Here is a 16,498-nt window from a genome sequence, read left to right as displayed (position 1 = left end):
TTAGTCAGTGTTGTCCGATTCTTGAAAGTTTTGTATGCCCTTTCGTAATCATCAATAAAATTCACTGTATATTCTTCTTCAGTTTTGAGCGACTTGATATCTTCATCTGGAATTTTAAACACTCCTTCTATTTCGCTGTCATCACCTGCTAGAAATTCATCAATGTCAACGACTCCATCAGGAAGTACGTTCGTCGATTGCTCTTCTTCCTTCTTTGACCTTTTCTTATTTCTTATTGAACTCTTTTTCACCGACATGGCGGATGAAGCATCAACCTTCGAAACCCATGGTTCCATCAGATTTCTGAAGGAAGAATATGAAGGACGAGAGTTGCCGAGTATTGGATACATTGGGTTGGTTGAATTATTGCCACCCGGGTAGGGAATCAATTCAGATGCTTGTAATGGTAAGTTAGATAAATGAACGAGCGTTTCTTGTCCATTGTCACGAGAGCATTTAGTTTTTTCCGAAGTTAATCGTCTCACTGACATAGCAGACTTGGGCCTTTCTGGTGTGGTTTTCGAGCCCATTGTTTCGGTCAGTTTATTTGGAGTCCTTGACCTCCTTGTTAACAGCTGCTTTTCGGTGAAATTGTCCGTACTGGTATACAGTGAACTTACGGTTGGTGTCTTTGATCTTTGTTGAAACGAACTAGCCGATGGTAAACTCGGTCTAGTACCGTATGTCGAAACTACGAATGGTTTGTTTGTTCCATGTTTAACCATATTGGAAGAGAACAGTTCGATTTGTGGTCGATGTTTAGTGTTACCATTAAGGAAATTTTCTTTCTGTTTAAAAACAGCCTTCGCGGGCTCAAAATACATCCTATCATCTAGATATTCGGTTCTTGGTGTTGGAGTTTTAGAGCGAGGACGCACTGGCTGTTGATCTGCCATGTTTGTGCTAGGTGTTGGCGTCTTTGAACGAGGTTTATCCAAAGTGGAACGTTGGCCTCCGTTGGCAAAGGTCCGTGGTTGGAGAGGATTTAATTTAAGACGTGTTGTTTCTATTTGTTTGTCTTTTACTGAAAACGATTTAGATCTTTTCTCAAACAATATATGTCTATTTTTCTGCGCAGACTCTGTATCGTTCCCTCGCTCAGCTACCGGTGTTTGGTATTCAGATGTTTGGTATTGAGATGTTTTGTCTTCAAAGTGCCGGATGTTTGGAGTTGGCGTCTTAGATCGAGGTTGAGGAAATGCTTGTTTGAACTCCGCATTATGGGGTGTTGGTGTTTTAGACCTGAAAGTAGCTCCAGCAGATGGATCTTTCAGTTTTTGTAGTTGGTTTAGATGCATTCCAGCTAGTTTACCGCTTTTTACTTTTTTCGGGAGTTTCTCTGCTGTTGACTCTTTTGTGTCATTGAATTGAAAGGGTTCTCCAATTGTATTCTCTTTAGGTTCTTTCAAAGGTCTTGGACTTCTTTCGTATAGTGTATAACATTTCTTTACATTGTCTCCTTCATTATAATGTATTTGTTTGAAATCATTGACAATCTCTGTCGCTGAAGTTGTAGATTCTTCCCATGTCCTGGGTTCTTTAATAATGCCAGTCGTCAGTTTTGAAGTAAGACTTAAGACTGTCTTTGAACTCTTGTCGCTGGCAACGGGCTGCTTTCTTTCCACAAACCAACGATTATCATATCTTACATTCACTTTAGGGGTTATCGTTGACTGTGTTGGACTGACTGGCCTTAACGTGCTTGCACCTGATTTGGCAGTTGCATGATAGCTAGAATTTGTACCCACTGACTCTGGTTTTGACATTCGAAGTCCTAAAGACGACTTTGGTCTTGGTAAATTCCTTGAAGGCTCAGCTGTTTTGTAAGTAGGCATATTTGAACAATACTCTTCCTTTACATGCGTCGGTGCTATGTACATGTCATCGTGAGCACAAAGACGGGGATAATTAAAACTTCCGAGTTTACCACCTGGTGTTGGCGCAGATATTATCCTTTTTGATTCAGTCGTGTCAGTTGAACGAGATGTGTCAGCTTTAAACCGACCTTGAGCATGTGTGATTTCCGTTTGCAGAACACATGAAGGCGAAACATCGCTTTGATGTTCTGTGTTTATCTCGGTCCCATCTAATGTTGGCTTGAGTTCCGTTTCCGGAGAATATGAAGGCGATGCAATGCTTTTATTTACGGTGTTCGTCTTAGTGCCATATGAAGTTTTATAGACATGAGTTGTCACAGGGCTATTCAGTGTAGTACTCTTTACGTTTGCAAAAGAACGACTCTGTGCTTGGTCTTCATCGAATTGAATATCTAAACACTTTAATTTGTGTTCATTAGGAGCTATACTTTGGGTAATGTTTTTTATCTCCATAACAAAGCAATCGATGTTATCTTTGTTATCGCAGTCTTCATTTAATTCCGTTGCGTTGCCCTTTACTTTGAAGATAGAATCAGCATTATCAAGCTTATTCAGTAGTTTAACTTCTGTGTTTCTTCGTTGCTCTAATGCACGTTCGTGCATATTTGTACCGTCATTTGCTAGTTCAATAGGAGTGGGTCTTTCAATATGCTTTGCAGTTTCTCTTGCACAAACGTTATGTTTTAAACAGACGTTGTTTTCTTTCGTTTTGGAAGTTGTATTTTTACTTTCAGCTAGGTTTGAAGACAGAATGTCAACTTTATAACTGTTGATAATGTTATCTGTCAAATCAACAATATTACTTTGGATGCATTCCTCTTTTGATGAAAACGTTAAGGTTTCGTTCAGGTTTGCTTTACCAAGTTTGCTTTCTCCGGACAAGGAATTCTTTGTGTTATTAACCTGCCCCGATGTATCCTCGAATGCACTTTCACTACAACCGATTTTCTCATCTGAGCTAGTGTCTTCATGATCATTGTTACTATAACGGTCTGGTGCATTTAAAGTGGGATTGAGTGTGTTGTCTACAATTGGAACATCGGGCTTCTGGTGTTCTAGATAACATGCAGGAATAGTTTCATATGAATCTGGAGTGGTTGTTTTAAGAATTCCTTTCATTGGCATTGCGTTTGGATTGAACATTGATTCAAATACGTCAACTGTGTGCCTTCTTGGCTGTCTTAAAGACTGATATTTTCTTTTTCGTCTGTTTGGCTGCACATTTTGGTTCTGTCTATTAAAGCTGTCCATTTCCGTCAACGAAAATGAGCGATTTAAGTTAGCCTTTCTTGGTGTTATATTAAGTTCTTCTCCATTATCCAATATAACATCATCGCTGTTACCTTGATCCTGTTTGTGTTTTGAATTATCGTTCTTGGCAACTTCATTCACTTTCATGTCACTGTTTGCTTTTCGATACTCACATTTAAATGACGATGATGCCAATGTCCCATCTCTTTTCGGCAAAATCTCATCATCCACGTTTACACACTGGTGTATTGATGTTTGCTGTATTGTTTTTATGAGTTTGGCCCCGGAAGGAATGTTTCTTCGAGACACTTTTAATAACTCAACATTTTGTTCGGTCTCTGCGAGTTCGTTGAACAAATGCTCGCGTAAATTTTGTCGTTGGAATCGCCTAACATTAGCTTTGATAAATTTTCGTGATGATTTTGAAAGAGTGCTGGAGTTGTCATCCGAAGTTGAACAATCATTGCCAGAAATGTCTGCCGTCATTCCACTTACATCTGAATACAAATCATGTTGTTCACTTTTGAACGAAGAATCTATATCACTCTCACTTTCGTCACTGCTTGTTGAGGATACGTGTTTAAGGTTTAGACTATGTTTGTGATCATGAGCAGTCGGATCTGCACTTTTTTGCATATGTCCTAATTTTGTCGCTATACTTTTCTTCTTTATCTTTCTTTGCATCCCTTTGTTATCGTGTTCTGTATTTTCTTTTAACTCGTTTTCTTTCTGTACTTGAGTAAGGGCAACAACTAATCTTTCTATTCCCTTCTCTTCTTCATCAGACCTGAACATGTTTTCTTTAGCTTTATGTGTATTAATGGAATTTACATCTTTGACTCTGCGATCATGGGAGAATTTGCTGCTTTCAGAAACAAGTAGCGCCGAGTCTCTGTCACTCTCAGAGGGTGGTCTTGAATGCGGCTCTACATTGTTCTGTTTGAGTATTCGAACCCCTGTGCTTGGTACGGCCAGGAAATATTCAAATGTTTGTTGCGTTGCCGTCCCGTTGTTCAGCTCATTGCGGAGACGTCTGCTGGCCTCACCAGTTGGCAATGGTTTAACCACTCGTTTTTGTCTCCTGTAAAGAAAGCTCTCATTTATGTTCTACGTTTTTCAAAAATGTTTCTTATTCTCAATGTGGAAACTCTAGTTTTTTAAACATAATCACATAGCTCAAACAAGTGCTTACTTTTTCTTCCAGCGGCAGACAATCAGCGTTACTATAGCCATCACAACAATGAACAATGAGCATGCGAGTACGTATATAGACCAGACTGGAAGTACGATCGTGCCGTTTGCAGCGGCATGCGCCCGGGGGCTGACTGTTGTAGTAGCTGAAAAATCAATTGAAACAATTGCGGTGTTAAGAATTAATTTTCATTGCCCTTATTTTTGTAATTCTTTCAATGAAACAAAAGTTAGTTTGACATAATTATAAGCATTGTTTATAGTATCATATTAATAGAAACGTTGTAAACACTTTTTCCCTTTATATAAATATTGATAAAAGAAAACATACATGCCATAAAATGCAAATACGAATATCCACTTTAAGTCACATATACGGCTACTTTTAAAAATATGTTTTGCTAATGAGAGCAAGATAAACAGATTTGTGGCCTGTTTTCCTGTCGTTATTAACACAGTTTTTCTTTTGTCCTACGCTGTTATAATTGCTATTGGGAAAGTTTTGGAAACAATTATCAGATAATTCGAAAGGAAGGCTACTGTGAAAGCAATAGTTCACGAGGTAACTTGTATAGTTTACTACATTTTATATCTATTTTCTCTTGAAATTGTTTAACAATCGTATCCATAGGGTAGTTATTTTGATGTCACCTTTGTTCTTACACATAATAATATTACAAAATGTACGCTAAACAAGCAAAGATAAGTATCAAATAACAAAAAAATAAAAACGATTTTGCGTTGATGCGAATAAGTTTTCAACCAGTTATGCATAAACAGTCGAAACCCGTTTGCTCGAACTCGTTTGGCTCGAAATCCTCGTTGGCTCTAACTAGATGTAAAGAACCGATTTCTTTATACTGAAGGTAAACCATCCCGCTTGGCTCGATTTTTCTTAGGCTTTAAGTATTTTTGCTGGTCCCTGTGAGTTCGAGCCAACGGGGTTCGACTGTATGTGCATCTCTAAGGGTGTCATAATTAAAGTACAAGTCTCCTTTATTACGTTTTTTTCTATAAATTTGAACAGCACCTCGAGCGAATGCCAAACAGTCATCCTTTTTCTGAGTTATGCTTCTAATAAGTAGCAAGTTGCTTTGCATGTGGTTATCGCTATAGTGAACATAGTACCTGGGACAAATAACAAACTGAGTTTCATGACAATGTTTTCAACATTTTAAAGTTGTCAACAAGCTTTGTACAACAATGACAGCGACAACAAAGCTGGCAGTAGGAATCCCAGTACAGACAATCGACAATGTCAGTGACGACAGCCCTGGTAGTAGGAGTCCCAGGACAGACCGTCGACAATGTCAGCGACGACAAAGCTGGCAGTAGGAGTCCCAGTACAGACAATCGACGACAAAGCTGGCAGTAGGAGTCCCAGTACAGACAATCGACAATGTCAGCGACGACAAAGCTGGCAGTAGGAGTCCCAGTACAGACAATCGACGACAAAGCTGGCAGTAGGAGTCCCAGTACAGACAATCGACAATGTCAGCGACGACAAAGCTGGTAGTAGGAGTCCCAGGACAGACAATCGACAATGTCAGCGATGACAAAGCTGGTAGTTCGAGTCCCAGGACAGACAAATGACCATGTCAGTGACGACAGCCCTGGTAGTAGCAGTTCCAGGACAAACTGACGACCTAAATGTCGGTTTTACGGAAGAACTCTTCATGTAAATGTCCGTTTCATGAAAGGACTTTTCATTTTAAGTAGCTAAATATCCGGTTAACGAGGGGAATCTTCACATTAAGACTTCAATGGTGCCACAAACAACTACATTGATATTGCACTTTTTATTTCATTACATATTTTGAATATATTCTCAACAATAATTCAACATAATCAACATTTTATATACAGAGACAATATGTAAAATGTTCACATAGTCCATAAACTATTGGTGATAAAAAATGAAGTTAATTCTTGGGTAAATATCTTTGTTCATTGGACAGTAAAAATAGTCAAGTAAAGCTTAAGATCAAATATCGTTGTGATGATGATGATGATGATGATGATGATGATGATGATGATGCATAAAAGTATAAATACAAGAAACATTGCATAAAATGTAAACTACAACCAATTTTGGCAAAGTCTGCTCGATTGGTACAAAATTGATTTTGTACTAAAAAAAGATAAAAATTAAGCATTATGTATAGCAAAAAAAGAAATGATCATGAAATACCCGTCATCGTTTCTTGTGAATGAGTAAAAACATACATAAACCTGAAAGATCTGATGCATCAAAACCAAGTTTACAATACACACAAGGATGAGATTTCAACCAATTAAATGTAAAATAATTGTGAAACTTGTATGATAATGAAGTTACTAAATTAAACCACTCTTACCAAGATTATGTTATAGTCCAAAAGATCATCACAATTTCTCTACCCAGAGCCCTATAAGAGAATAACACACTGTCTCACAAATCTGGGGTCGGGAATGTACCAGTAGTTAATTGGAAGTTAATTTGCTAAAAAGTTAGTTTTTAATAATGATAACATACTTTTTTTAAACAAGAGCACTACCTGCGAGTGCTGAACGCTTGTCTGATTTTATCCTTTTACAATTTATTTATTTCATATATGATATTGAACAGTTGATAGTGAACAGGTATTCCAAAGTTTGAAAGCGATAACTTTTATAGTTTGCTTGTAAGTGACCCAAGCACAAAACTTAAAAAATCAGACTACCTAGCTAAAAATTACAAATTCCAAAAATACTTAAATATCCATTCACCCTCCCCCTACCCTTCCAAATGTGTGACTAAAAAAACCTGTTTGATATATTGGAGGCATTATCCATTTACTATGACAATGTGATTTTTTTTTAAATCAATCCAACAAAAATAGAAGAAGTTATGTCCAATTCTCAAAATCAACCAAAATCCATCAAAATTCATCTTTTTACCCCAAAAAACAGGTGAGACTCAGCATCTGTGATGAATGATGAACAAGTTCCCAAAGTGACAGCTTTGATAGTTACCATGTAAGTGACCTAATCGCACAACTTAACTTGAAAAATCAGACAAGCTAAAAATTAAAAAGTCCATAAGTACTCAAACAAAGATGACTTGAACAAGACTGTCGCAAAGAATAGTAAGTCTACATGGGGTAAATTAAGTATCTGTTTTTTAAAAGACAAAAATAGCTTACAGTATTTAAAAAAGAATACTGCATGATTATGTCACAAACTCTTACAAAATAAAAAACAAACCATCTGAATGCATAAGAATATAATTACAAACAACCTACAGAAAACCATGGAAGAAAATATAGCACCAACAATACAGCACAACCTTTCTGAGGTGACATGTGACAAAGTCTCCAGGGGACATAACTCCGCATATTGTACATATTCACTTAGATTTTAGTACGGTACAATATATGTGGCAACCTGCCTGGAGCCATGGAGGAGAAAGTTTATCAGACATGTAAGAAAGCCTAACATCACTCTTACCAGCTAAAAAGCTTTCACAACCAGCCTGAAAAATGTCATAAAACATTGGTAGATTTTTTTTTTTCAAAATGATTTAAATAACTTTCTTCAAAACTTGAGACATCAGTTTTAACCATGACAAAAAGTTATATGCAAAATTGGCAGTTTCAGTAACAGATATCAAAAAGTCTATCAAGCATTATACATGTATTGATCTTATCATTGCAAGGAAAAAACCATCACAGCAGACTTATAAGCTTTGAATTATTTACATGTTTTGATTTTATAGTTCATCTTCCCCTCTCTCTGTTTTTCAAGCACAATATCTGTGTCTATTCATGTGTTGATATGATTATATGTAAACAGGAAACAACACATGTGCACATACATGTTTATCTTAAATAGAAACCTTTCATGATTTAGAGATAAAAATAATGTAAGATGGAAACAACTGTATGTGTATGAAACAAACATAAACTGCCAATTGACGTTGCAACAATTAAAAAACAGTAATAATATCCTTTTGCCATTTATAAAATATCAATGATAAAATAATGATTAATAAATAAAACAATGAATGCAAAGTCAGATCTATTTAAAGCCAAAAATACAGAAAACTGTTTTACATATAGACATTAAAGTATAAGAAAAAATCAACAACAAAAAGCCTTAAAGCGCTGTTTTCTCCTAGAAAATATTCTTTGAATTTCCAAAATAACAATTACCTACAAACAGACTTTCAAAATAACAAATTATTATATTACCTACAAATAGACAGTGTCTCAGTGGTCCAGAGCACGACAATATATCTCATATTTCATTGGCTTGGGTTTTCCTTAATTATATTCATCGTCTATAAATAGCTCCCAATTAATACATGTGCCATCAGTTACCAAAGAACATTATCATGGTCGTTACCGAGAAATATTCAATGACATCATTTCCGATTAACTATTTCCAGCATCACATTGAAAATCATTGAAAATGACATCAATTAAAAAAATACTACTATTGGCGCGCTTTCTTCCTTCATTATAAATAATTAAAGCTTACATTTTTTATCTGAGTGTTCATAATGAATTATGGATATAACACTACCTTTGTCATGTAATAAAACAGTTGACTAGGAAGCCATATGATAACCTCTGATATTCACTGATTGCATGGGCTGTGCCTCGGTTTATACCGGTATCACTTTCTACCAGTGAGAATATCAGATCATTTTCAATGACTTCCTAGTGAATAATATTGCACAGTATTGTTGTTGTTATTGTTGTTGTTATTGTTGATAGTTATGTAATTGAAAACTGTTATACATTATGATTTGCATGAACATAAGCTAATGAAGTTTTAAAATGTTACAATACTGTCTTTAAATTGAAAAATCAACTGTCTTCGAAGTCACAGAAATGTCTGATAGAACCATAAAAATTTATTGTTTTAATACAGTGACTTGCACAAAAAGGCAAACATAAAACAATTTATTAGATTCATAACTGCAGAGCAAGCAATGTTAACTATGTACACAAAAATCTCTGCAAATCAGTAAAGTAAACAAGAGATTAGGAGGAGAACATATTGCAACGCCCCATCCTACGTATAGTTCAACACATTTGGGCTAAGTATAACATTGTACCAACAACATGCCGCATATGGACAGCAGGTAGATGTTCTACATCATGTTTTGAAAGGTATAAACTCTTTCAAAAATCAATAAAAACTTTTGTATTTAAGTACCGTATTATACTATGTATAGAACGCTAGCATAGATAGGACGCAGGCATTTTTTTTTAAAAACCCTTAATACAAAAGATAGGATGCAGCGGAAAAATGCCAAAATCGGAGCCAAAAAGTTTAGGTTGGTGAGGCATTTACAACATATTTTGTCACTGCTCAGAGAATTTCGGCCTGAAATACTCAAGAATTTTGTTTAAAACCTAAAACATAAGATAGGACCCAGGCAATTTTTTCCCAAACATAGAAATGTGCGTCCTATACATAGTATAATATGGTACAATGCAAATCTTGTACAAACAAGATACCAAGATGGTAACATAAATGAGGCAATCTACGAGAAAAACTTCAAAAAGTATTTTTTAATATATCTTAATATGACAAGATATCTTGATTAAATGCACTTGTCTATCCATATGCTGCACAGTATTGTTATCACAGTATTGTAATGTTTAACTGTACATGTAAACAGATTCATGTATTACACAGGTTCAGTGTTAGAGGGTACGGGACGTAACTCCTTCTTGTTTTATATGGAGTTCTGTCGGTCAAATAGCCCTCAAATATGTATTTTACTTATATATCAAGTATATTCTATACACACACTTCACATAGTCATACTTCTATGTTTTTAAAACCAGTAATTATCCTATAGGCATTCATTACCATATGAACAGTCTCGTTATTTAAATATAAATAATATAAACAATTTCATTCAAATTTGTCATAAATGCTGAAATTTAATGTAAATGTAGATTAATTTGCAACAACAGATGTTGAAACTGCAAAAGATATTTTTTTAGCTGATATTTTATTTAGCTGATATTTAATAGATTAAACTTAATGAGTTGTAGAAGAGAGCATATAAATGAATTTTGTGTACATTGAACCTGTTATTTAACACAGACATTCCTTAACATCGTACAGAATACTGTACAAATCATTAGCCCTAACATAAATAAGATGCCATTTCGCGTTCCAAGCTGAAAGCACTAGTTTACCCATAATAGTTAGTCAAACTTCTGTCGCCAATATCACTGCGTAATGTACACGTCGCAAAGTCTCGACTATGCATAGGATTAAATCTCACAACCTCAATACGATCAAGTGAGTCTGTGCGGTCCAACGTAGGAACCTCTATGTGGTTCGATGGGATGGTGTGATTTTCGTGCACAGGCTCTGACACATCAAGCTTTGCCCTCGACTTCCGTTTATTGATTATGGCAAGTCTTATTATCACAAGGAAGAGAAGGGAGATAACTCCAAATGCCACCCCTAGTACTAAATACAGCAATGCTTTCTCTTTGTTCTCTGTAAAGAAGGAAAAATAATCCAAGTCAATAACACATATAGCCTGTATCTAAAATAATCGGCTTATTTCTTGTATTTTGTATAGATATATCCTACAGGCATAGCATACCAACAGTGAGATATTATTCCAATATTTTGTTGATAATCTCGGAAGGTGACAGGCGATACTGTTGTTCACTCACAAAATAATAAGAGATGACCTCTCGCCCAAGAGCTCAATAGTTCAGGCCCTGCTATAAGCATGTTCACATTGCCATTAAAAAATGACACCATAAGTGTAGCTAATAAGACATTGTTTCATGTTACTGAAAATCGAAATGCAGTGCCAATCATGTGACATGTTTTTAAGGTCACGGGTATCTTCGTTTTTTGGGGTTTTTTTTAGTAAAACATATTTGATATTGTGCTCAAAACTGATCATACAAAATTTAACTATATGGCCAACGCTCAATGTGATTCATATCTCCTCATACAATACCTAACAGGCAATCAAGCTAAATGAGATAAGTGTCGACTGGCAGCCAATCTCATTAAAATCAGATCCCCAATACACGCTTCACGACGTTACGTAATGAAATGAAGTGAACGTCACAATATGATTTTAACGAGATTGACTGGCAGCCAGATTACCTCTCATGAAGTTGAATGTGTTGATCCAGTCTGTGAGAAGGCCCACGGCAGACGGTCCATTTGGGCTTCGAGACTTGGTCTTATTCATGCATGGTGTAGTAGTCTTCCCTGAAAAAATTTAGAACAAATCTCAATTTCAGATATTAAAAACAGCAATAACACTTATAACTTGAGGGTCTGTTTTTTATATTTTAAAGACGTTTTTTTTGTTTATAGAATTTGCTTTAAGACCTATTTACATCCACAAAACATATGCGCAAATCTACAAACAACATCAGAACAAAAATCAATGACAGCCAAACTCTTTGTCTTTCTGAACTATTCATCAGAAGTATTTTTATAGTGAGTTAACAATGCCAACTTTCCCTTACCGGGTTCAAGATTGCTGCCTCTTGAAAGACTGTCTTCAAACTTGCCCCCATGTTTATCCCCATGCGTGTCCTTACTCTTCCCGATCACTGGGTCCCCCGGATACCGGTCACTGGGGTGGCGCTGAATGTCATTGTTTTCACTCGTTGCTGCGTCTGAAATGGTTCATGGTACATCATGCATAATCACAACAAACAATTTTTGTCAATGCAGTTGAGCAATCAAATGGTGTTTACCCCCCCCCCCCCCCCCAGTGAAATCATCTGTTTTAAGGCGGTAACATGTACATTTATTGGTAATGGTATTCTTGTTTGTTGTTGGTAATGGTATTCTTGTGTGTTGTCAAGTGTGCCTCTTATTTTGCTTGATGTTGATAAATAAGGGATTATAACAGATAAAATATCTCAATCATGAAACTTAAGTTTGACTATGAGGGATTCAGGCCAAAAGCAGGGTAAAGGGGCAAAGACCCTGTTGACCATTTATAAACATATCCATAGCATCTTTAATGAAAATATCCAATAAGAACTAACACATTAACTGTAGAATTGTCTGTATTTGCAAGCTCTCAATCCAGATTTCAGCTATCAATAATAGCATTACGAAAAATACATTTTAGCAGCACAACTACCTGCCGGGAAGACATCGTCTATCCGCTGTGAGGTGGTTGTATGAGGCCCTGGTTTGTTGTTGGATGATGAGGACTCAATAAGGGCAGGGGGAATGTGGTCGCTATGCTCTGTAACACTACCCCCTTCATTCTTACCCCCATCTTTCTTCTTGTGCTTTCTGTTACTCTTTAGCACCTGTTTTGGAACTGAAATATATCATTTGTTTTGTGTTATTATTGCAAAAATAACCTCTTGTATCAAATCAAACTTCCCTTAATATAAACTATACACACACCAAGCTGTTGTTCATGATTCACAATTAACCAACAATAAATCTTTCTAAATCAAAACTACACTTACAGTTATTCCTAATTAAAAATTAATTACTTCATAAAAGGCTAAACAGGACTCATAGCTAAAAACTTATGTGTGGCATAAACTCAAAGTGAAAACAAAAACAATTGTAAATCACTCATTTTATCATCAAAAATGTCATTTATATTTTGAATTAACTTGATAATGGAATTTTTTATTTAGGAAATATGTCATCTCAAGATAAACTTCAATGAAGACAATATGAATATACCACTAGAATACTCTCAATATTGGACTACAAGAGGGCCTGAACTTTGTCAATCTGTATTGAAACTGTAAAATATGTACCTACATCACTGTAAATCTCGGAGTTTATGGCTTTCACCCGGAGGTTAATCTATACAATGCATTTTAATTGCTCATTAGGAGCAATTTTGTTTAAATGTTTACATGGCAGGTAAAATCTAACCTGTAAACTTAGGCAAGTAAAACCATTAAACCTATAATACCCTATATCTGTTCCTAACCTGATATTCACATTTTCCTGATAAAAATGTCTGTCCTTTAAGAACAAGCATACCACAACAAGCCATGAGATTCACATCAACATATCTTTTTAAATACTTTTACATGTTCTGAATATCTGAAGTAGAAGAAATTGAATTGTAATCTAGCTTTTCACCTCATCAATTTTTAGAGTTTATAAATTGCCATCAATGTCCTTTTATCTTTTGTTGCTGCAATAAAACTTGGAAATAAAAGCCAAATTAACCATGAATTATGGCCAAGGTTAGGTAAAATACTTAACTCTCTCTCACTCCATGCAAAGTTGACTTTCAAGTAAAGGAAATAAATAAGGAGGTCAACCTTCTTTGAAATTCCTGTTATTGGTCATAAAAGCTGCCTCAACAGACCAAGGGAATTCGTGTGTTCACAGTAAAGGCTGTTTTATTACCAATCATTGCAAAGATTCTAACCTTACCAGAGGTTTGATAACGATTTTCATGTCTACTTTGAAGGAAAAATCACAATACAAAGCCTTCTTACAATGCTAGTAATTATGTAATTGATTAAATGAGAATTTTCTTGGAAAATGACATCAACTGTATAATCAATACTGAACTCACTGCTGACTAAGTCAAAATGATTCAACATCATACTTTCTGTGCAGAAATTGGAATTTTACACTAGAGAGTGATTCTTCCTCAAACACAGCTATATGTATAATACCATGTAACGTACCACATGTGTAAACTACACAGCTATATGTATAATACTATATAATGTACCACATGTGTAAACTACACAGCTATATGTATAATACCATGTAACGTACCACATGTGTAAACTACACAGCTATATGTATAATACTATATAACGAACCACATGTGTAAACTACACAGCTATATGTATAATACTATATAACGAACCACATGTGTAAACTACACAGCTATATGTATAATACTATATAATGTACCACATGTGTAAATTACACAGCTATATGTATAATACTATATAACGTACCACATGTGTAAACTACACAGCTATATATATATGTATAATACTATATAACGTACCACATGTGTAAACTACATTGAGGTATTTGTTGACTCCTTTCGGGCATGGGTTCCCGAAAACGTATTCTTCTGCGTATATGGTGCATGACTTCCGCCCGTGACATATCTGTTTTAGCTCACTAACAGCTGTTTTGGATCGGCATGCTAAAAAATGAATTAATAAAGGTGATAGTTGAGCTTGTAGGAAATAAAACTTGAAGAAATAAATAGGGTCCTCGAAGGCCATGGAACTGTAAATCAGTCTCATAAAGCCATGGAATTGCAAATCAGTCGCATAAATTCATGGAAATGTAAATCAGTCACGTAAAGCCAAGGAAATGTAAATCAGTCTCGTAGTCATGGAAATGCAAATCAGTCATGTTAAGCCATGGAAATGCAAATCAATCTCATAAAGCCATGGAAATGTAAATAAGTAATGTAAAGCCATGGAACTGGAAATCAGTCATGTCAAGCCATGGAAATGTTAATCAGTCATCTAAAGCCATGGAAATGTAAATCAGTCATGTAAAGCCATGGAAAAGCAAATCAGTCAAATAAAGCCATGGAAATGCTTATCAGTCTTGTCAAGTGATGGAAACATAAATAAGTCTCCTAATGTCATGGAAATGTAAATCAGTCTCGTAAAGTCATGGAAATGGAAATAAGTCTCATAATGTCATGAAATGTAAATCAGTCTAGTAAATGGATGGAAACATAAATCAGTCTCCTAAAGTCATGGAAATGGAAATCAGTCTCATAAAGTCATGGAAATGTAAATCAGTCATGTAAAGCCGTGGAAATGTAAATCAGTCTCGTAAAGTCATGGAAATGTAAATCAGTCTAATAAAGTCATGGAAATGTAAATCAGTCTCGAAAAGTCATGGAAATGTAAATTAGTCTCGTAAAGTCATGGAAATGTAAATCAGTCACATACAACCATGGAGATGTATATAAGGCATGTCAAGCCATTGAAATGCAAATCAGTCTCATAAAGCCATGGAAATGTTAATCAGTCTTGTCAAGCCATGGTATAGGAAATCAGTCACGTAAAGCCATGGAAATGCTTATCAGTCTTGTCAAGTGATGGAAATATAAATAAGTCTCCTAATGTCATGGAAATGTAAATCAGTCTTATTGTCATAGTGAACATGACTTTGTGTACCAAGTTTCAAGGCCAACGTAAGTGTTTGCATGCTTGTGTCACAAATGACAAAACAATGACAATACCTATATTTTTTTCTGAAGTAATGATATCAAAAATACTGAAATTAATAACAATATCATTAGTATATATTTCTGCATAAATTATGATAATGTATGTAATTAAAATGGCCTTTTCTTTTCATTTCAATATATCCATTTGACATTTTTGCCATTACATAATTCATCATAATTACATTATAAATCATTTTCTAAAACTGGCCACATATGACGACCGTATCATCACCCTTCAGCAAAATTATTACAAAGTGTAATACATACAAGGAATAAAACATCTACAACAAAAACATTCATTTAATATAGTTTTAATGAAACACGCCAAGGGCATTGGCATGAAAATTGACTTCTCTTGATGTTATTATATCATTGTTTTTTAAACAATCTGAAAAGCACAGAAAGTGGATGCCAAAGTTCATTAGTTTTTCCATGAATTACCTGAAGCCTGATTGACCATTAAACACATGTGCATGTTATCACTGGCAACTTGTGTTTACATATTCAATTAAATATTTTAGTTTTATCTTAGTTTAATGGTTTTGCATGCCTACATCACCAAGATTATCACAATAACCTTTTTCTTTAAAAAATATATAAGCTAAAAAAGTACCCAGCTGCTTGAGATTAACACTGTAGTCTACTTTACATGTAGGTTCACTCAAAAAAATGCCTAACAGTTGCACTTTTACCAATTCTCAGACAAAATTAGGCTGACTGACTTGTAAATTGGCAGTGCCAGACCTAATCTTAAACAATTTATTGTTCTGCTGTCACTTGTAGTTCTGGTTTCTTGTCTCGTTATATGCCGTATGATTTTAAACACTTTTTTATCAATATGTGGCTGTAAAGTGTGGGGTTGAGCATTCACAAACCTGTTTTAACCCCAGTGAGTTCATACTAAGATTTCACTGACCATTTCATGGCGGTTACCCCAACATTTACTTATTATGATATTTCAATGTGTGATGTTAGTTGTCTTGTGATGTGT

General features: G+C 35.3%; 1 protein-coding gene across 2 annotated transcripts in view; it reads right to left on the bottom strand.

Moving 5' to 3' along the window:
* Positions 1-6,103: 6,103 nt before the first annotated feature.
* LOC128238632 (uncharacterized) overlaps positions 6,104-16,498 on the bottom strand; it is a 40,899-nt gene continuing 30,504 nt past the window's right edge. For both annotated transcript variants that reach the window (XM_052954746.1, XM_052954747.1), the window contains 5 exons: positions 14,314-14,457; positions 12,442-12,627; positions 11,813-11,965; positions 11,442-11,549; positions 6,104-10,811 (listed from right to left, as the gene is read on the bottom strand). In XM_052954746.1, coding sequence (XP_052810706.1) covers positions 10,498-10,811; positions 11,442-11,549; positions 11,813-11,965; positions 12,442-12,627; positions 14,314-14,457 — 905 coding nt within the window. In that variant the 3' untranslated portion in view covers positions 6,104-10,497. The remainder of the gene's footprint in view (positions 10,812-11,441; positions 11,550-11,812; positions 11,966-12,441; positions 12,628-14,313; positions 14,458-16,498) is intronic.

Source organism: Mya arenaria, chromosome 6 (genome assembly GCF_026914265.1).
Source record: "Mya arenaria isolate MELC-2E11 chromosome 6, ASM2691426v1".
In the NCBI taxonomy this organism is placed as follows: Eukaryota; Metazoa; Mollusca; class Bivalvia; order Myida; family Myidae; genus Mya; species Mya arenaria.
The sequence above is the reverse complement of the archived record's forward strand: the minus strand, read 5'-3'. Positions and strand labels throughout refer to the sequence as shown.